The sequence below is a fragment of the Orcinus orca genome, chromosome 1 (genome assembly GCF_937001465.1).
Source record: "Orcinus orca chromosome 1, mOrcOrc1.1, whole genome shotgun sequence".
NCBI lineage: Eukaryota > Metazoa > Chordata > Mammalia > Artiodactyla > Delphinidae > Orcinus > Orcinus orca.
In genome coordinates this window covers 131,397,605-131,420,293 of record NC_064559.1, presented here as the reverse complement: position 1 = coordinate 131,420,293, position 22,689 = coordinate 131,397,605, and the positions used below count along the sequence as shown (strand labels likewise).

The window sequence follows — 22,689 nt, the reverse complement described above, 5'->3', positions numbered from 1 at the left end:
TTATTCTGGATATTACGATATGTGGGTATAAAGCTCACCGGTAAGCCATTTTAGCACAATAAGGAAAACCTCCTGAAGATAAAAATGACAAGGAGGGCTGAGCCTTAAGAATCATGGTTAAATACAACAAAATGGAGCTCAAACCAAACTTTTCCTGAAGCACACCCTACTTCTGGACTTTTCAGGCATGTAAGCCAATAAATCCCCTTTATTATTTAAGCCATATTATTTATGCCATTAACAAATCCAGAATTGGGTTGCCTGCAATAAAAACATCCTAATAAATATTTTAAAAAATATGGCTAAGTAAATAAACACCATGATATAAACAACATAATCTATGAAATGCTTAAAACAATGATTCCAAATGATGATTATGGAAAAAAAAATCACTTTGGGAGTTTTGTAAACATATAGATTAAGAGAACCAATTTCTGACCTACTGAATTCTAAATGTCTGGGAATGGAGCTTGAAAATCAGTATACTTTGAAAGCTAAACAAGTGGTGATTCTGACATAACCAGCGTGACATAAACTACACTTGAAACGCACTGGTTTGAACCATCTTTGAAAATTAACTATTTTTTTTAAACACAAATTCAAAATTCTATTTATATGCCAATTATAAAATGTTTAATTTTTACCCTATTTCTTAAAAATCTCGAATATTTTATGAGTTGACACTCATTACAGAATTTACTTAGTATAAATTTACATATAATAAAAGAGATGTTTTTACAACTACCACAATGGTGAATGTGGTAAATGACCAAGACTGATAAACTTATCTACAAATAGTCGCTACATTTCCAGAGAGAATATATTTAAAAACAAAAATAGAGGAAAACTGTCAAGGGTTCTTTAATTTCTTTCAATTCTGCTATCAGTTTCACTTCACATTATTTCTGTGATAGTTTCAGCTGGTCAGTTCCCTGTCTGCAGAGGTTGGTTCAATTTTGAACTCAAATCCCTGTCTTGGTTAACGTAGCTCTCAAACAGAAAATATGATTTAAAGTTTGGTAATGCATGATGAGGAACTAAATAAAATGTTTAGGATCTGAGAAAATTCCACATGTATGACCCCTATGACTGAAAACTAACTGTTCTAAAGAATGAAGAAAAACCAAAGATTTGGGGACCAACAAAATAATTCTTTTAAAACTTAAAGTACCAATATTATGAGGAGATATGGCAATAAATAAGGGAAATATGGAGTCCAATTCTCTAAACTTTTTTAAATCAGGTAACAGACTGTTATAGCCCCAAAGCTATGTGCTTTAATATAACACATATAAATGTGTATAGAGGAATATTTTACTTAGAGCAGTGATTCTGGTGTTCAACTACCTAGACGGTTGATTAACGACCTTCGGCATATACTTTCACCTGTTTTTGTCCCTGCAACCTTTGGGAGCTCTAATCACAGAAAGGATGAGGTAGAGATGGACTGTGCTCAGGATATGTAAAATATTCTGTTACCTGAATATTTTCAATCTGTTGATTGAAAAATCATAAATGCTGTGCTCAGCAGGAAATAAGTGAATTATGTATTTGTGTAAGTCACAGCAGAAAGTGGACATTTTAATTAGAAATACCTTCACCTACGTCTACTGTACTCCAACATACTATTTAAAAAGGCTGAACAATTAAGTATGGTAATGCATATCAAGCTAAAAGATTGAAGAGAAAACATGAAATGTTTACCGTATAGCTCTAAGCAGCATGTTTTTACGTGTTATGTTGCAGCAAAACTGAGATAAATATGTTGTTAAGTTGCTTTGAACAAGTGTTTGAGAGAAAAGTGTGGTTTAGCAGTGGACAACATTAAAAAATATTGTGGCAGTGAGAAAAGAGGAGGCAGGGGCCCTGGTTTGTTTAAATTCATGAATTAGCCTCATTTTAAAAGAGAAGTTGTAATAGGCATGCCTAAGAGTCCATTCTTGTTTATTTGTTTCTTTATCTATGTTTTTAAGGCTGGTTATAACTTACCCCTATCCTGCCACAGGAAGGACACTTCCTTAGACAGGAAGATAGCAGATTTTAAAAAGCTGTGTTTCAAGCCATAGGCTTTTTAATGCTCTACACAACCAGATAATTTGCTTAGAGGGTTTTTGTTTTTTTTTTAAAAGAATTTAACCAGTTAACACCCATTTAATATACTAGATGTGTAGATGAAGGTAGCAGAAAGCACCCTATATCAAATATAAAAGCATCTAGTCTATCATTAACATCTTGCAAAATTTTTCTCTAGCTTTTTAATTTTTAAAATTTTCAAATCTACAGAAGAGCTGAAATAATAGTACAATACCCATATACCCCTTAGTTATAGTCACCAATTACTATTTTGCCACATTTGCTTTTGTTTTTCCTATTTGTGTATTTTCTGAAACATCTGAATGTAAATTGCAGATATGACATTTCACTACTGTATATTTCAGCATGCATCTCCTAAAAGAAACCAAATGTCCTTACAACACCTAAATTAATAGTAATTTCACAGCATCATTAAACATGTACTTCCTATTCAGACTTTCCTGAAAGGGCCCAAAATGTTTTATTATTATCCACAATTGAACCAAGGTTCATGGTTACATTTGGTTATTATATCTCTTTAGCCTTTTTTAATCTAAAGTAGTACTTTTGCCTTTTTTCCCCATGATATTGTTGATATTTTAAGAGTCAAAGCTGAAATAGAAAAATTTCCCATTCGAATGAAAACAAGTACTGTTTTTATTCCTTTTTTCAAATCAAACAGGTAACAGAGTAAAACTAATATAATGTATATTTAATGGTTGGTTGGGTCAAGGGAGTAAATATAGAAGACATGGGCACAGAAATTTAAATATCTGAAGCCAAAGACTCAGAATATTTATAGGAATACAGCATTTTATATATTACCCTTGTAAATATTTACTCTATTATTTATATGTATTTGGTAAAAGATAAACATTATAAATATTAGCAGTTATGATTTCATGCCTCTTATTAATAGATTAACGTGTTTAACATTTCACTCCTAAGAGGTCCAAAGAACTCTATTTTTTTTTACAGGCTCCTGACGCGCAGGCTCAGCGGCCATGGCTCACGGGCCCAGCCGCTCCGCGGCATGTGGGATCTTCCCGGACCGGGGCACGAACCCGCGTCCCCTGCATCGGCAGGCGGACTCTCAACCACTGCGCCACCAGGGAAGCCCAGAACTCTCTATATTTAACATCACTTTAAACACACAAAACCCTTTGTAAAAATATTCTATAAAGTAGGTAGATGACTTTAAATTCTGGGAAAAGCATAGTGTTCATCACAAAGAAATCTCTAAGAAAGAGAAGACTTGTCATAAAAGAAAGCATAAAACAACCACTCATTAAGCTTTATCTTGCTCACTGAGATAGTGCTCACAGCTGGAAAACTGTGTAACTGAAGAAAATGTGATTCACCTTCTGGAGAGGTGGAACTGTCATATTTTAATACCCTTATATTCCATGTCATGGGGGTTATCATCTCAGTGAAAGATTTATCTCTATTTTTGTTTCTTGGTTTTGTTTTTTTTGTTTCTAATACCACAAACTTAAATTCCAAATAGGTATTCTTATGCACTGTAAAGCAGCTTCTGTCTCACTTGTTCCTTATGAGGAAAGGATATATGGTAATGTATCCCATTTACTAAGGATAAACACTGTTATGCCAGGCTGAGTAAACACCTGACAAACCCTTTTGGGGAGTACTGTCTTGGGAAACCAAGACTTTCGAAGAATTAGTTACAAAAAGCCTTTCTAGATCTATGCAAACATCATTTCATCGCTTTGTCATTCTACTGCCCATCACTTTTATTTCTCTAGATTGTCTTCTCCCAGCTTGATGATGATTACGACCTAGGCCTATTATTTCCATCCTCTGGATTCTTACTACCACTTCCTTCTCTTAGCCAGATTTTCTCCAGACTGACAGACTAATAATAAGCCCTCTCTTTTGGCCTGGTGCTTTACCTGATTATTGTCCTCACAGGTGGTTTGATCTAAGCACAGCCTGGCCTCAACAACACTAAAAGATTAGACAGACTAGTGGCTTACCTGTCAAAGATCACATGGCTAGCCAGGGACAGAAACCAGATTTCATTCCTAGTGCCTTAGTTGTAAGACAAATCACAGCAGGATATGTGCTAGAATTATTTTCCCAAAATTGGTGTTGCTTATGTTACTCATTTATCTTTTTCTGGACCCTCTGTACAGAGTGTTAGTAAGCCAAAGCTGGGGAGTTCAGTCCTTAGCTGTCAAAATTTCTCATCTACCTTCCTTAGCATCAGATGACCATATACATGGCTCTTATATATTCACCTCATGGATAAAACATGTTTTTCTGTGCCCTGTTTAAAGAATCCATGCAGAGCTGATTTTGCCAAAAAGCATCTTTATCAACTTATTAGACTGTTAAGAGTATTAAAACTTGATAGGGGGACTTCCCTGGAGGTCCAGTGGTTAAGAATTCGCCTTCCATTGCAGGGGGTATGGGTTGGGGAACTAAGATCCTGCATGCTGTGCAGCTCAGCGGAAAAACAAAACAAAACAAACAAACAAAAAGATAAATCAAAGACAGCCCATGTAAAGATAATATCAATAATACTTTATAAATTTCAAATTAGTAACTCATATATAAAATTAATTTCCTTTCTCAACTATTTCAATGAGGTGGTCTGGCCTGGCTGTGATTAATACAGTAGAAAAAAACAGGAAAAATATTTTAATTGAAAAAAAAACATAAAGAGAGTAACAATCATTTCTATTCATACTCCTCAGAATTGATCAATGTTAACATCTTGGAATACATGCAGCCAGATTTTTTTTTAATAAAAATAACTGTTTCTGTAAAATTATATATGTTTGCCTTAAGCAACTTGGACGGTGGTAAAAATGCAAAAATGAAAATTAAACATTAAATATTAGCTAAAATTAATAGGAAAAGAAAGTACAGTGAATGCCAAGTGTTTCTTCAATATGAGAGGTAATTTCCTTTTTTTAAAAAAAAACCTCTACATTTAAGGGATAACAAAAAAACATTAAGATGTTAGAAGTCTGCATTTTTATTACATGCTTTAAATGTATGTGGTATTGATTGACTATCTTGCTGGGATATGAGTGCATTTATACCTGCCTTCATATCCCCTCTCCCTCCACTTCCAGATTTTTGTTAGCTGTTATTTTTACACTGTCAAAGTTTATTTAAAAAAAACTCTCTCACCTGTAATCATTATTCCCATATTTGTTTAGTATTAGTTCCGTATTTAAACAGATTCAACATTTACCACCCATCTTTTCAAATAGTGCCCACATTTCATAGTTCTTTATTTTGACTTGTTTTAAGCTGGATTTCACTATCCAGTAATTTTTTCAAGATTATGAGAATAGTATCCTAGCAATCTTTTCACACTGGAAAATAACAATCTATTTCTTCAAAATATCTGGATGACACATTGTTTAGCTATAACATTTTTGGGTCAGCCAAACTCAGAATGTTGTAGACTAGTACTAAGACAACTTTCTGTGGTGATGGAAATGTTCTCCATCTGCACTGTCTAATATGTTAGCTAGGAGCTACTGTGCAAAATGAGGCTATGACCACATTGGCTGGCTAGTGGCTATCATATTGGAGAGTGCAGCATAGCCATTGCTCTGCTGATTTCTGGCATTGAATATGCTGTGAGAAATCTGGAGGACAAGTCTTAATCTTCCCATACAACTTTGTAGGTAATTTGCTCTAAGTGTTTAAGGAGCATTCTGTGTCAAATTTTCCTAGAACACAAGGTTTTCTTTTAATTTGCGTCTTCATTAATTTCAAGGACCCCTTCTTGCTTATTTTTGAATATATCTTCCTTCTATTTGTTGTGGGATACCAATTATTCTTAGTGTTAGATTATCTGTCTGTCATCCATAAGCATTAGCTAATATACTTGTTTTTCATTCTTAACCTCTATATTCATTGTGATTATTATCTCAAGCTTTTCTTCTATGCCAATATTCCAATTTTCAGCATTGTCCATTGAATAGGCTATTCTTTTGTGGTTTCTGCAATGGTGTATTGGGCTTCAATTTATTCCCTTAGTGGTACAATCCCCTCCTTCTTACCTCAGTGCACTTTTTAATTATCTTATCTTTTGATTTCTTAATTTTACTAAATTCACGTTTAGTTGTTTTATAGTATGAAGTAATTGTAATTCCTCTTACCCTTGAATTACCTTTCTTCTTGGTTGGGATGTTTCTGAATAGTATTTCTTTCTCTTTTCTCTGCTATAATAATAGAAACCAAGTTGTTGTGCCATTTCTTCTCATCATGCTCATGGCTAGGTGACTGTCTAGATATTCTAAATGCTCTAATGATATGAGTTACTTATTAACTCTCTTTCCATCATATTTAAAATCTATTTTCTGTGCCCTCCAAGCTCAAGTTTGTTCCCATATTTCTAAGGCCTGAGGGACAGCATGGGGAAAAGAAGAACCTGGCTAAACAGGGGCACTCTTTATTCTTCTGAGATTCTGTTAGATATTTTGTATTACCTAACTGGGGGCATACATGCCAAAACCTGGGTTTTAGGATTCAGATCATTTCCCAAATAGAGTGTGTTGTCCCAGGGCCTTCACTTTAATTAAGATTCAGATGTTCACTTTCTAATCTCCTTCACTGGGTTGTTCCTTCTAGAAGTTTCTACAACTTCTCAGTCAGACATACTCATTTTCCTTCTCTCCACATTTGGGATATGACTGAATCTTCCGGGGGTTTTGCTGACTTACCTATATATACAGCGTGGTGACATAGGAGAGAGGGAGATAATTGAGGTTAGAAGCCAAGCCCTGCTAGGCCTCTCTGCTCTTAAATAGTTTATTTCTTTCCTTAACTGTCACTTTTAAAGTTTATTGCATTAGGGTAAGATCCTTTTCCTCTCAGGCTGCTTTTAGTGGGAAAGTATTTGCCTTTAAAAAAAAAATTTACTATTTTGTTAGACAGTTGAGGTAGGAAATTACGGGATCAGTTTCAGTCCACCTCTGGGGCAGCATTTAAACAAATGAATCTTTACACCTGATATTTATGTAATATTGTACATCAACTATACTTCAATAAAAAAAAGGTACTTTGAACCTACCTGTTCTTATGGCATAATAATATTAAATTCTCATGTACATGGCTGCCGCCTAAGATTCATTCAACAATTATTTTTTGATCGCCTGTTACATGCCAGGCACAAGGCATACAGCAGTATGTAAGACAAACCAGGTTCTAATATATTACATGTGGGTGTGAGTTGATTTTTAAAGTGAAGGTAATTTCAGACACTAATAAGAACTACAAATAATATGAAACACAATGATGAAATAGAGAGTTACGGCATTAGGGTCCTACTTTATAAAGGTGGTCAGGGAAAATCTCTATGAGTTGGTGACTTTTTTTTTTTTTTTTTTGCGGTACGCGGGCCTCTCACTGTTGTGGCCTCTCCCATTGCGGAGCACAGGCTCTGGACGCGCAAGGCTCAGCAGCCGTGGCTCACGGGCCCAACCGCTCCGCGGCACATGGGATCTTCCCAGACCGGGGCACGAACCCGTGTCCCCTGCATCGGCAGGCGGACTCTCAACCACTGCGCCACCAGGGAAGCCCGAGTTGGTGACTTTTAAGTTGAGATATAAATGATGAAAAGGAACGAGCCATGGGAAGATCAAGGAGCATAGCATTCCAAATGCAGGGAAGAGCAAGAGCAAGAGCAAAAGCCTGTAGGAATGAATGAGCTTTGGTTCTAGAAACAAAAATAAAGTTGGTGTTGCTAGAGCATGACATGAAGGGGAGTGTGGTTTACGATGCAGTCAGAGAAGTAGGCAGGAGCCAGACAACTCAAAGACTTTAAGGCCAGAGAAGGAGGGTGGCATTTTTGCTAGGTTGACCAAGTTTTCTACATTGCTGTTTTCCAATGATTCTTATTTCCATTCTAGCAATGGTTACCTCAGGTTATTTTAATGTATGTACATTAAAAAATTATAATGGTAATCATATAAATTCATATGGTATAAAAACTGAAGTTTCCCTCTCTTTTGCACCAAGCCCTTTATGCTCCCCAGAGGGAGCTTTGATAGGTATCACAGCAGACATCCCAATCTACTTAAACAAATACACACACACATATACTTTTTAACATACACAAATGGAATTATCACTACATTCTATAATATTTCTCATTATTATGTCTTGCAGATCTTTCTTTATTCTTTCTTAAAGATACAGACTTTTCCAAATATGGATCTACTATGGTTTAACCATTCTCCTAATAATCAGTAGTTATCCTTGTTTTTAAATAATAATGTTAGATTTATGCACCCATCTTAAGAAGTTACATAAAGAACACACACCAAAGCTAAAACAGACAAAAGGAAATAATAAAAGAACAGGAATAAAATGGGAAAAAAAGTTGCTTATTGTTAAAATTTGCAATTGTTTACTAGTACTGTGCTGGCCAGTGGTATTAGAAATATTGGCTACTGCAAGTACCATTGCTTTCTCCTTTCTTGAACACCCTACAGATGTCTAACATACCACCCAATTCTGAACTGAAACTTATCGTTAGTTATTAAACTTTTATATAGTAACTTTAGAATAGGAAATCAGTACTTAATATATTTTAACATTTTAAGCCTGACAAAGTAAAACTTAAAACATGGTTTACAAATAGACATCACACCCTTAAAGGAAATAACAGAAACAATTAGTAATCTCTCTGTGCGCTCTTCATAGAGATTTCAAAATAAATCTAAGGTTATACATAGGATGTGGGTTTTTCGCTGGGAGTAGTATTACAGAAGGTTTGTGGTATTGGAAGGGTCATGACACAATGCAGGTTGCTTAGTCTCAAATGCAAGTGTAAAGCTTACATTAAAAAAATATTTTAAATTACACCCACAGATGAGAAAATGTAACGAAAAGAGAGATTATGCTACAGAAAGATATATACAAGCTCTCTCTCTCCTTTGTAAAAGTTTAACTATTTTAGAGACCATTAAAAGGCATTATCTTGACTATTTTAAAGGTTAAATAATGCTTTTTTTCAAGGCTATATTATGAAACTATGTTCAACGGTCACAGAGGCAACCATATTAACTTGCAGCAGCAGGAGCACAATTTCTAAGTTCTAATTTGATATTTTCAATTAAAGCAAGCTATATTAACCAAATTATAACTGCATGTGAGATGACGATAGTAGCAGAAAACACAATGATTTGAGTAAGTCTGTGACAGTCGATAAGCAATCACCGCGATTAATCAACATAACCTTACTGAAACATCAATAGCAATCACTAAGCTTTAGTAAGTTTTTACTGATTTGTACTTTGCCTTAAGAAAAATTAATCAGAATAGTAAATGTGGTAAATGGTAGCCTCTCCATGACTTAAAGGTGACTCATTTGAAACATCTAAAACCAAATCATACTCATATCACGTACTATTGGTAAGTTTCTAAAACAGTTTCCTGTAATTTCAAGTCACAGACAAAAAGGTTTGACTATTCTTTATGTTTTAGTAACTAGAAAAAAGTACATATAAATACTTTAAAGAAATAATAAGGTAAGTTGAAAAGTATGGAAGGGAGGAAATAAATCAAAATTTTTTCTCACTACTAAGACTGATTTAATTCCATTTCAGAAGAGAAATACATCCCACACATAGTTAAAGTGATATTTCTTACAGGATCAGCTAAATACACACATGAAAAATCAGCATTTGTACAAGGTCCAAAAGCTAGAAAATATTTCTTATAAATCAGTTTAATTAAAAACAGATCAAATTTTGTGACCAATACTTAAAATTCTATCTAATTCCAGGGGTTCCTAAAAACCATGGAATTATATAAACTATTTTTTAATTTTTAAAAAAATTTTGTTGTTTTTTTTTTTGGCCACACCACACAGTTTGTGGAATCTTAGTTCCTCGACCAGGGATTGAACCCAGGCCCCTGGCAGTGAAAGTGTGGAGTCCTAGCCACTGAGCCGCCAGGAAATTCCCATAAACTATTTTTTATAACAGACGTTTTCTCAAACAGTTTTAGATTTACAGAAAAATTGAGAGGATAAGAGTACTATATACTCCCTTGCACTGTTTCCCCTGTTAATAATATCTTCCATGTTGTTACAATTAATGAACTAATATCGATACATTGTTACTAACTAAAGTCCAAAGTTTATTCAGATTTTCTTAGGGTTTGTTTTTTTTTTTTTAAACCCAATGTTCTTTTTCTGTTCTAGGATCCTATGCAGGATACCACATTACATTTAGTTGTCATGTCTCCTTACGTTCCTCTTGGCTGGGACAGTTTCTCAGACTTTCTATGTTTTTGATGACCCTGACAGCTTACAGGAGTACTGGTCAGGTGTTTTGCCAGATGCCCTACTATTGAAATTTGTCTGATATTCTTCTCATAGTAAGAATGTGATTATGGGCCACTGGAAGACCACAAAGGTAAAGTGCCATTTTGTCACATCCTATCAAGAGTATATTACTAGCAGTGTGATTTACAACTGTTGATGCTGATTTGATCATCTGGGTGAGGTAGTGTTTGTCAGGTTTCTCCAAAAAAGTTACTTTTTTCCCTTACCCTTTCCATACTGGACCCCTTGGAAGGAAGTCACTGTGCACAGGCTACACTTAAAAGAATAGAAATTTATGCTTCCCTTCTGAAGGCAGAGTATCTACAAAAGTTATTTGGAATTCTTCTGCATAGAGATTTCTCTCTTCCTCTTCATTTATTAATTTATTCAATCATTATTGATATCAGTATGGATCCATGGATATTTATTTTATACCTTGAATTATAATCCACTACTATGTTAATTATTTTTTCCTATTTTAAATATTGTTCCACCTTTGGCCACTGGGAGCTTTTTCAGTTGGCTCCTCTCTGTCCCTTTAACATATTCCTGTTAATGCAGGGTTTCGTTTTGTTTTGTTTTGGAACACTTCCTTACTTTCTGACACTACAAGATACTCCAGGCTCATCTTGTGTATTTCCTGTTCTAGTCCTGGAATCAGCTATTTCTCTCAGGAACCTTGGTTTCTGTTATTGGAGAATGGTATTAGAAACCAAGATCTGTGTGCTAGGTGTACATAAACTAATTTTTATTTTAAAAAGTTTTTGGCCACGCCACATGGATTGAGGGATCTTAGTTCCCCTACAAGGGACTGAACCCGGGCCATAGCAGTGAAAGTGCCAAGTCCTCACCACTGGACCGCCAGGGAATTCTCTAAACTAATTTTAATAACACCAAGATGATCACTGGTAGCATGGTACTTTAAGGGTCTAAACTATCTTCACTAATTCTTTAGATACTATTATGAACTGGTCTTGAGTAAGTGAATGATATCCTTCATTCCTAGATATAGCAAATTTAAAAACCTCTAGATACTTAGTCTCTTTATATTTAACTGCATACTAAAGTTGGAGATCAGAGAATCATCTCTGAGCACTTCAGTTAAAAAAAAAAAAAATTTTTTTTAAAGTTTTTAATACCTAATGACCAGAGAGCAAGCTGAGTAAAATATTCTGTATACCTAACTCCCTTTGTTGAGAATCAGCATTAAGACTAGATAAGATTATAGAAGTTATTTTTCTAATTTAAAAATGCTTAAAATTTTGAGAAAAATCATTAAAGAAAAATGAAAAATATTTTAATGTTTAAACAAGTTGCTCAAAACAGAAACCACTGTACTTAAAGGGGGAAAAAAAAGTCCTCCAAAAAGAAGTTTGTTAGTCAAGAGGTGGCATATAAACTACCACCTGCTGTGAAACTATTAACAAATGAGCTCAGGAAATTAGAAAGCACCAACTGATCACAAAGCTTCATGCTAAACTCCATCCTTTAGTAATGTCATTGTAATTTTACATTATTAAAATTTTTTTTGTTAAATGGTAAAGATTTTTATCACTTCCTCTCTATCTCTGTCAAAACTGCATACTGAGCTGGGCACACTGATTTAAATCTAACTCCCTCATTTTATGTCAGAACAGAATTTTGAGTGGGTGTTTCTTAAGCCAAGAGCGGTTGGGGTATTGCCCATCTGAGGCATCCCTAGAGGTTATCTGTTGGGCAAAGTAATGAAAATGGGTAAATGTTACTGGGTACCAGGAAAAGAACACAAAGTTGGATTTGCGTAGAACTAAACTGTTTTAAACTCAAAACTTTTCATTATTTATAACAAAGCAGCATTAACTTTATAGATGTGCTCAGCCCACAGAAGCTTTTAATATGGTTATGACAAATTAATATGTTTATCTTTATAAAAATCAAAACACAAACTCAATTCCAGGTTAAATATCACAAGGCTTGGGTTCAATTTTCATCTATTTTCCTCAATTAACTAAGCAAAAATTAACTTTTCTGTGTTTTGTTCCACCACTTGGAAAATGGAGAAAGTGTGATTTAGCATTAACATAAAAATAAAGTCCTCAACTAATAAATAACATTTGGATCAATAGAATAAAGGTGGAAAATTCCACTAAGAGGAGGAGGAAACAATTTTTAACCACCATTTCCTCCCATCTAAATACTATGAATTCCTACAAGCATTTTTTTCTGAATCAAGTTCAAATGAATCCTTTTAATAGGTTTAAATGTCATCTAACTGATGACTCCTATGCTCAAAACCCTCCCATGACTTTCTACCTTACTCAGAGAAGGGCCAAAGTTTTTAGGCCCTATGTAATCTGCCCTATTTACCTCTCATACTTCCTCTAACTTCCTCTCTTACTCCACTCAGGGTCTCAGAGATGCCCCTGGCTTTAGGCCCTTTGTCCTTACTATTCCCTTATCAGGGTAGTTCTACCACAAATCTGCATGAATCTTTGTTTAACTATCCCCTTCTAGCGAGCTTGCCTGACCACATTATTTAAAATAGCAATGGTACCCTACGCTCAATACCCCAACCCTCTCCTTTTCCTACATTTTTCTCTCCATTGTACTCATCATCTTCTAAATTACACACTATACGATTCATTTATTTTGTTCATCCTACTTCTTCCTCTACCATTAAGCTTGATGAGGAAAGGGACTTTTCATGTGTTTTGTTCACTAATTCTTATAAAGTATGTAGAGTAGTGACTAGCACATAGTAGGTACCCCATAAGTATCTGTTGAATTGAAACTAACACCCCATTTAAATTAATAATTTAATCTGTTCTTCACATCTAGGCTTTTAAATGAGAATGATTAAAATAATGTGAGACGGTATAAGAGAGATCTATAACAGAGAGGGTTAAACAGCAGAGACACAACAAAATTGGCTGGATTGGCATCATCAGGGAAGGCTGATCACAGCATGTCAAACTTAATCTGACCTTTGAAATGATAAGCAAGATCAAAGGAGGAGAGAAGAAAAACAGAGTGAATCTCTATGACATATTTAAAGAGTTCTTAACTAGTTTATTATGGCTCAAGCACAGGTATATGCTGGAAAAAGCGGGAAATGAAGCTAGAAAGGGAGGCAAGAATCAGAGCAGGAAGGGGCTCGTGAGTACAGCCAAAATTTGAACTGTGTCCCGAAAGCCATGGGAAGCTACTGAAAGATTTAAGTGAGGAAAAGGGAACCAGTAGTAACAAAGTTATAGGAGGCAGTTGATCTACCAAGAAAATCCATATAACTAACATGACAGTACCTGTAATACTAAAGAAAAAAAATTTCATTTTAATCCTGGAAAGAATTTAAGTTAGAGTGGGTTCTTAAACATACAACAAAATCTCATTTAAAAATCTTCTTTATGCTTCAGTTTCCTCCACTATAAAATGAGGATACTAACAATAATGTCATATGTAAAGATTAAATAAGTGAATATATTTAAATGGCTAATAGTACTGCCTGGCATGTTTTAAGTATTCAATGATGCTAGCTATTAATACTTTAATTATTAGTATTCTGGAAGAAATAAAGTTACAGATAATATGGTAAAACATGGTAAATACATAAAAAATGAAGAGTAAGTTAAACAGGGCCTACACTGGACAGAAACAAGTTCAATCAAAAAAAAAACCAGCCAAAACAATTCTTAATTTGCAGCTATATCTAATTCTTGGAAAGGGATAAATTCATTATCTGGGGTGGGTAAACACTATCTTGAAGGGAACTCAAAAGACTTTCTGCACTTTCCATTCTGGTTGTAATTTTTGGAAGCCCTTACAATGCTGAGTGTGATCTTTTATAAAAGGTCATTGATAAACTGATTTGCTGGAAACTAGTTAGGGAGGAAAGAACACTTGACACATGCTTTCTCATTTAATACCAACTCTAAAGCAGATAACTTTAGGACCCTTAGTTTTGAACGAGTAAATTGAAAATCAGGTTAAATAACTTGTCAGACAAGACAGCTAATAAGTAGTTTGTCTTCAAAATCTACTCTCAACCAATCAACAAAATCTCTAGCAATTATAAGAAAACAGAAAGATAAAAGTTGTCACCACAGAGTTATTTAGGATTCTAAAATCCTCTTGCTCCCAATAATAATTAAATTTATTGACTCTTTCTATTCTGATCAGGGTATGTCATATTTATTTTTGCAGGCTACTTATAGAAATTCCACTTAGCCTGAGCCATTCAATTAGCTTGTAAAGTATATGTACAGGTAGGAAGAAAAAAAATTCTCCTTTAAAAGACAACAATTGGCATCCTCTCACAGGTAATTAAAGCCATTAACACCAATAAATGTACATAAATTTTCAGAGGTTTAAATTCTACTCAATGATATTGCAAAGAAGGGACCCAGACTCAATCATTCCTTCTGTATAATGATAAATGCACTTAGGCAGAGTCTGAATTCATTTTATCCTTCATAGCCAGTAGTGACCTAATGATAAAAAAAAATGCAAATTGATGCATGTGTGAATACAGTGATAATCTCTGAATTAAAAAAATTTGGGGCTTCCCTGGTGGCTCAGTGGTTGAGAGTCCGCCTGCCGATGCAGGGGACACGGGTTCATGCCCCAGTCCAGGAAGATCCCACATGCCGCAGAGCGGCTGGGCCCGTGAGCCATGGCCGCTGAGCCTGCATGTCCGGAGCCTGTGCTCCGCAACGGGAGAGGCCACAGCAGTGAGAGGCCCGCGTACCGCAAAAAAAAAAAAAAAAAAAAAATTGAATGCTGAAATTACATACATTAAAAATCACTTATTGTAAAAACAACAGATGAGCAAATTATTATATTAATTTCTTCAAATACAAATATTTGAATGATGGCTATATACTAAGCATTATATACCAACGCTGAGAAATACAGCAACTGAATAAAACAGGCAAAAATTCCTCTCTTACGGAGCTTCCATTCTTGTGGGGGGATGTGGACAATAACAACAAACATGTATAATTTATGGCAAGAAATAACTGTTTTGAAGAAATATAAAGCAGCATAAGAGTACAGTGATTAGGATATGAATATTATTTTAGATAGAAGTTTGGCCAAAGGAGCTTTATGTAAGAAAACAATAGAGATCTGAATGAAGTGAGATTATACAGTATTTGAAGTTCATAATGATAACACTGAATTGTCAAAAAATATTAAAATGATATACATGATATCATATTTTTTAATATTTCATGGCACCTTGGAGTTCAACCTCTTAATTCTATTATAGGGGTATGATCTGCTCTAAATAAGTATTACAGTAGATAGTGACTAAAATCCATTAAGAAGTGTAATTCTGTTTGAGAAAGAGGAAACCTCAGCAATAACTTTTACAAAGAGTTCAGGAAAATGGCTAAAACCTGAAAGCTGCTACACTTTAAAAAAGGTTAAATTCACTCTGAGACACTAATATAAAACAGATCCTCCAAAGATGGTGGAAAAGGCATTATTATAAAGAACATTAAGTATATTACAAATGTAGTTATCTCAGATTAACATGGGGAGGGTGGTGATTATGAACTTTAAACCAGACCTTAAAGTTTCAAGTTGACTGAAAGATCTTTGAAAATAAATTTAATAAACTTCAACCTCATAAATATATCTACTACAGAATGCTATAGTGTGTATAAAAATGAGTATTTCCTCATCTAAATGAGACATTCACAAAAGTACAATTTTCATAACTACACTTAAAATAGCAGGCTTTAATTTTATCAATAACTAATTACATAATTATGTAATTTATTAAATGAAGGGTTTGAAAGAATTTGGTTTGTGGGAAAAAGTTTTATTCACAAGAGAGCAGGAGTAATTGGAAGAGTTGGTCTGAAGAGATCTGAAGTACAAAAATATTTGACTAAGTTGAGTTCTCCCCCTAGTGGAACTTGAAAATGATCTAAGATATTTCCATGAATAAAAATAACCTAAAATGTATTACTCTTATAATTGAAAATGAGTTTCAGGTTTTAACAAAAGATCTATTTATGGATCTTAACCTGCATATAATAAATAAATGAATGAATGAAGTTTGAATCATTAAGATGTTTACTGAAAACACATTTATCAAATGTCTTAACGGCAAACTAGCCATGGAGAACTCAGTAAGCAGAAATACCTAAAAAGCAGAGGACTAGGGGATACAGAAAAACACAGCAATTTTTTGAAGACATAATAGCATGTAGAATGATACAGAATTTTAAAAGAATATAGAGACTTTGTAAAGAGGTGTGTGTGTGTGTGTGTGTGTGTGTGTGTGTGTGTGTGTGTGTGTGTGTGTAGGAGGTGGGGAGAGAGGATGGGGTGGTAATGGTCAAAGAAGAGGCTAGAAATGTAAGTCTGGACAATAATGAAAAGATAAGGTTTTTATGTTTTAGACAGAAAATTCTGGTGGCTCTGTGGAAGAGCTCAGGGTGGAGAAAAAGAAGCTGGACAGGAAGTTGTGACGTTCAGGTGGGGACGAAGGCAGATGAATGAAGGGAGTGGCAGGGGGGAATAGAAAGGCCATGAAAGATTTTTTTTAAAGTTTCTGAAATGAGTAAAATTACCTTTGATTTAGTTTTAGATTTACTCACGACTTTTATCTTTTGAAGAAATTGAAGAGTCGGACATGGTACTTTAATCTGTATGAATTATTAAGAATTATCTGAAGGCAAATCTATATGAGTAGGTGAGCAGGTGAAACGCTGGTAGGCATGTTAACTAGCAGAAGCACTTTGCAAAAATAATTTGGTACTCTCAAGTAAAGTTGAAAGTTCGCATACGTAGCCTTGATAAATATGGCATAACGTTAAGAAAAGCATAAGTGAAGTTCCTACTAAGCTGAATAATTCAAGACGAGATGATACCACTGAACAAGCCTTGAGATACAAAAGAATAAAAACATTTTGGCTGGAATAGGAACACATTTGATTTTAAACGTGCTGAATTTGAAGGTCCTGTACAAGTTCCAGGAGGAGTTCTCTACTGTCCATTAAACATACTGGTCTACTGATCAAAAGACACAATAAATTAAAAACAACAATGACAAATGACAAGTTACAAAGTGGGAGTAGCTATCTGTAAAACATAACATCAACTTGGAAAGAACTACGCGTACATAAGAAAAAGATAATCCTAAAGAAAAGACATACACAAAAGACTTTAATAGGCACTTTATAAAAGATGAAATCCAAACTGCCAACCTCATTAGTAATCCAGCAAATACAAATTAAAACCATGATGAAATACCATTGCATACCCACCAGACTGGCACAAATTAAAGCATCTGACACCACCAAGTGTTGGGGAGGATGTGGAACAACAGGACTTTCGTAGGCTGTGGTTGGCAGTTAAAGTGGTACAAACACTTTGGAAAATAAAACTGAAGATCTATCTGCATGCTTTATGACCCAGCCATTCCACACCCTGGCATCATGCTACAGAAACGTGTGCACACGTAGTCAGTATAGTGTACAAGATTGCTTACGATCTCAGCATTGTGTATAACAGTCCCAATTTGGAAATTTACAAATGACGACTAATATCAGAGTGGATATGTACGCTGTGACATATTCATGAAATGGAACACGTTGCAACAATAAAAATCATGACTCATTAAAACAGTGCTGAACAAAGAAAGAAGAGAGACAAATGAAAATATTCAGCATGACTCTATACGAAATTCAGAAATAGGAAAAACTAAACTGTGTGCATGAGAGATGCATACAAAGATGACACCACTAAAAGGAAAAGCAGAGGAGTGACTGCTATAAAATTCGGGATGAGGGAAAAGGGTGTGATTGGGTAGACTTCTGGAATATAGGCAATATTCTGTATCTTGACCCAAGTAGTGGTTACATGGATACTGTTTTTATACATATTATAATGTAGCTTTGTTTTATGAACTTTTCTGTTTATTGTCTTCATAATTTTTTTTAAAGGTGTAAGATTATTGATTAGGGGAAACATGCTAGGATGGAGATAGATTAGAATTCATTGTTGTACACTGAGTAGTTTTTAAAAAGCCAAAAAACTTGGATGCTCAGAGGAATACAAACACTCAGAACTGAGGAAAAAAAGACTGAAAACAAAGTTCAACAAGAAAGAAGAGAGTCAAAAAGGGTGGTGCTAGGAAAATTCTGCAGCCCACAGAATGAGAAGAAATATCTGCAAAAATATCTGTTTATATCTGATATGGGATTGACATTGAGAATATATAAGAAACTTCCACAACTCAACAACAACCCATTTAAAAACTGGGCAAAGGACTTGAACTGCCATTTCTCTAAAGAAGACATAATGGCAAATAAGCACAATGAAAAGATGGTCAACATTATTAATCATTAGAGAAACGCAAATCAAAACCACAATGAGATACCACTTCATACACATTAGGATGGGTGTTAAAAAAAAAACACAGAAAATTAACAAGTATTGGTGAGGCTGTGGAAAAACTAGTCCCTGTGCATTGCTGGTGGGAATGTAAAATGGTGCAGCTGCTGTGGAAAACAGTATAACAATTCCTCAGAAAATTAAACATAGAATTACCACCTGATTCAGCAATTCCACTTCTGGGTATGAATGAAAACAGAAATGAAAACAAGGATTCAAACAGCTATTTGTACACTCACATTCATAGCAGCATTATTCACAACAGCCAAAAGGTAGAAGCAATCTAAGTGTTCATCAATGAATGAATGGATAAACAAAACGTAGTATGCACCCACAACAGAATATTATTCAGCCTTAAAAATGAAGGAAATTCTGACACATATTACAACATAAATGAACCTTGATGACGTTATGCTAAGTGAAATAAGCCAGGCACAGAAAGACAAATATCCTATGATTTTATCAATCCTTATATAAGATACTTAGAGTAGTCAAATTCAGAGACAGAAAGGACAATGGTGGTCTCCAGGGGTTGAGGGAAGAGGGGAATGGGGAGTTGTTTAATGGGTACAAAGTTTCAGTTTTGCAAGGTAAAGAGTTCTGGAAATTGGCTGCACAACAATGAGAATGCACTTAATGTCACAGACTGTATACATTAAAATTGTAAATTTTACAGCAATACGTGTATTTTTACCACAATAGAAAAAAATGGACTTGGAAATGAATAAGTGTTGAAAATAGAAGCATAGTCATTAGGATGAAGACATATGTCACTATTCAGGTGCAGAGGGAAGGGGAAATAACTGCATTATTTTTACATGTACTTTATTATTTTCATGTGTTACCTGGATTTCAAGCTCAGCAATGTGCTGCTGTAGTTCAGCCACAGCAGCTATGCTATCTGCTTCCCGGAGTCTCACAGCCATCACTTCTTCCTTGTTCTAGGGTGGTAAACAAAACAAACCAAAAATAAACCATATAATAAACCAAACCATTAATAAAACATAAACACTTGTAACATGCCTCAAATTTAGAAAGTGACAAATAAACCCATGATTAAATGAGAGAAAAAATGCCATTATATCCTGAACTTGGTATAAAATGAAGAATAAATGTATAGAGTAACATTCCATCTCACTGTAGTGGCCTCTCCCGCTGTGGAGCACAGGCTCCGGACGCGCAGGCTCAGCGGCCATGGCTCACGGGCCCAGCCGCTCTGCGGCATGTGGGATCTTCCCGCACTGGGGCACAAACCCATGTCCCCTGCATCGGCGGGCAGACTCTCAATCACTGCGCCACCAGGGAAGCCCTACTCAAACTTTTCAACTAAAAGTTAACTTAATTAAAACTGGTGACTGTGAAAGCTGTTAATTTTTTAACCAAGAACAATTACTGAGAACTTTCAAACACGTATCTAGGACAACAGATTAACAGGGAATATAAACACTAAGAGTATGATAGCTAGATAATATTTTTTAAATTACATTTTTTCTGAGGCCATGAAAGTTCATGAGTATTTACATTATACTACATTTTTTCTGAGGCAATGAACTTTAATGAGTATTTACATTACACTACAAAGGAGAGTAATAGAAATTAGATTATATCATAATTTTAATCTTCCTAGGAAAAGCATAATATCAATTCTACCACTTCAAAATTTCACAAACGAAAAGCTCTAAAATTGTATTCTACAATATCCATGCTAAATAATAATGATCCAGAAGTAACAAAATATGAAGAAAGACAGAGGAAAATGGGGTATACAAAAATATTTTGCTCCTTCATTAACTTCAGTAGAAATTTAGCAATCATTTAGTATCAAAAATGTGCATCATGGTGACCATAGGAGAAATTTAGCACCTGACAGTAATATAATATCAAAAATTTAAAAATACTAAATTTAGTAAAAATATAATAATTAAACTTTTAAATTAAAAAAATAGGGCTTCCCTGGTGGCGCAGTGGTTGAGAGTCCGCCTGCCGATGCAGGGGACGCAGGTGTATGCCCCGGTCCGGGAAGATCCCACATGCCGCGGAGCGGCTAGGCCCATGAGCCATGGCCGCTGAGCCTGCGCGTCCGGAGACTGTGCTCCGCAACGGGAGAGGCCACAACAGTGAGAGGCCCGCATACCACAAAATATATATATATATATATATATATATTTTTTTTTTGCTGCGGAGCAACTAAGCTCGTGCACCACAAGTACTGAGCCTGCACTCCAGAGCCCGCGCACCACAACCACTGAGCCCCCATACCACAACTACTGAAGCCCGCGCGCCTAGAGCCTGTGCTCCGCAACAAGAGAAGCCACCCCAATGAGAAGCCCGCGCACCGCAACAAAGAGTAGCCCCCGCTCGCCGCAACTAAAGAAAGCCTGCACGCAGCAACAAAGACCCAATGCAGTCAAAAATAAATAAATTTAAAAAATATATATATTCAGACAAGTGTACACAATTATAGTACATCAAAACACTATTTACAATGGTAAAAAGTTGTAAATGACCCTACTGTGTAACAATAAAGAAATAGTTCACTCAAAAAATATATATATTTTTTAATCTTAGATATGATACTGGTACATCACTACAAGCAAATACTGCTTTAAATATTTTGCCATTTTGTACATGGCCAGAAAGTGTAGTCTCTGTACCCAGTGCTGTGATGGAAAGTGCTTAACGACCAGCTCTCAAGCAAGTGTGTGTACGTGTGCGTGTGTACACATGTGATTGTATGTACATTTATTATATATTTTAATACAGACTGAAATAGAAGATGTATAATATACAACACACAGTTAATAAGATATATATAATGCTATTATAAATTCTATGTAGTCAATATACTCTCAGAGAATGCTTTCACTAATTTTTTGCCAAACTATTGTATCCATAGGTCATCTACCACTGAAAATGAGGAAAAAGTGAAGTATGGATATGAACGTTGGTTAATTTTTGTTCAAGTTATCTATTCTGATAATAGAATTATTATCATTCTGATAACAGTAATCAAACACTGAAAGATGATTTCCTCAATATTTTGTGCTATTCATAATGTAAAGACTAAAGATACAACACATTTTTAAGCTTTAATCTGCATTAACAGTCTAGAGCAGGATTCAAAAACTTTTCCTTAAAGGGCCAGATAGTAAATAATTTTAGACTTGTGGGTCGTACAGTCTATCACAACCACTCTATCTGCCACTGGAGTATGAAAGTGGCCATATACAATACATATATGAATGGGAAAGGTTGTATTCCAATAAAACTTTATTTACAAAAACAGGCAGCCAGACAGATTTGGGATATGGTCTATAGTTTGCCAACTTCTGGTCTTGATAATCCACAAAACAATAAATCAAGCCCTGATTTGTAGTTTGCCAATTTATGTGGTGTAAATACTCCCATCATGGCTCCTTTCAAGTCGACATAACATTAGTGAACATTAATGAATATAACATGAGTAGCACACATTGGTATTTCCACTAAACAGATACAAATAGGTATAAATAATCTTAAAAGCACAGATAATAGTAAAGTGTAAAAATAATTAGGAAAGGATGACATTTGAGTATTTACTACCATAATTTGTCTAATCATGTTGAATAATTTTTAATATGGCTGTTTAACAAATGTGCCACAAAATTCCTGAAAATTTATTGGGGTGGCCAAAAAGTTCGTTCAGGTTTTTCCATAACATCTTGTAACAATCGGTTCTTGCAAGCCTTTACTAGCCAGCTCCAGCACACCTCTGTGTCTATGTTTAATAAAGTTCAAATCTCTTTCTGTCACTCTCTAACTTTAAACACTTTAATGGTACTCCACAGATCTTGAGATAACAGGTTCTTTTACTGGTGTCCAAGATTCTATATGATTTGGCTCCCTATTTACTGCTCTAGCTTTATATCTCACCA

At 35.0% G+C, this 22,689-nt stretch overlaps 1 protein-coding gene across 9 annotated transcripts in view; it reads right to left on the bottom strand.

Moving 5' to 3' along the window:
* Window positions 1-22,689, bottom strand: part of EVI5 (ecotropic viral integration site 5) — a 206,946-nt gene that overhangs the window by 37,900 nt on the left and 146,357 nt on the right. For all 9 annotated transcript variants that reach the window (XM_033432796.2, XM_033432822.2, XM_033432838.2 and 6 more), the window contains one exon: window positions 19,621-19,716. In XM_033432796.2, the coding sequence (XP_033288687.2) occupies window positions 19,621-19,716 (96 nt within the window). The remainder of the gene's footprint in view (window positions 1-19,620; window positions 19,717-22,689) is intronic.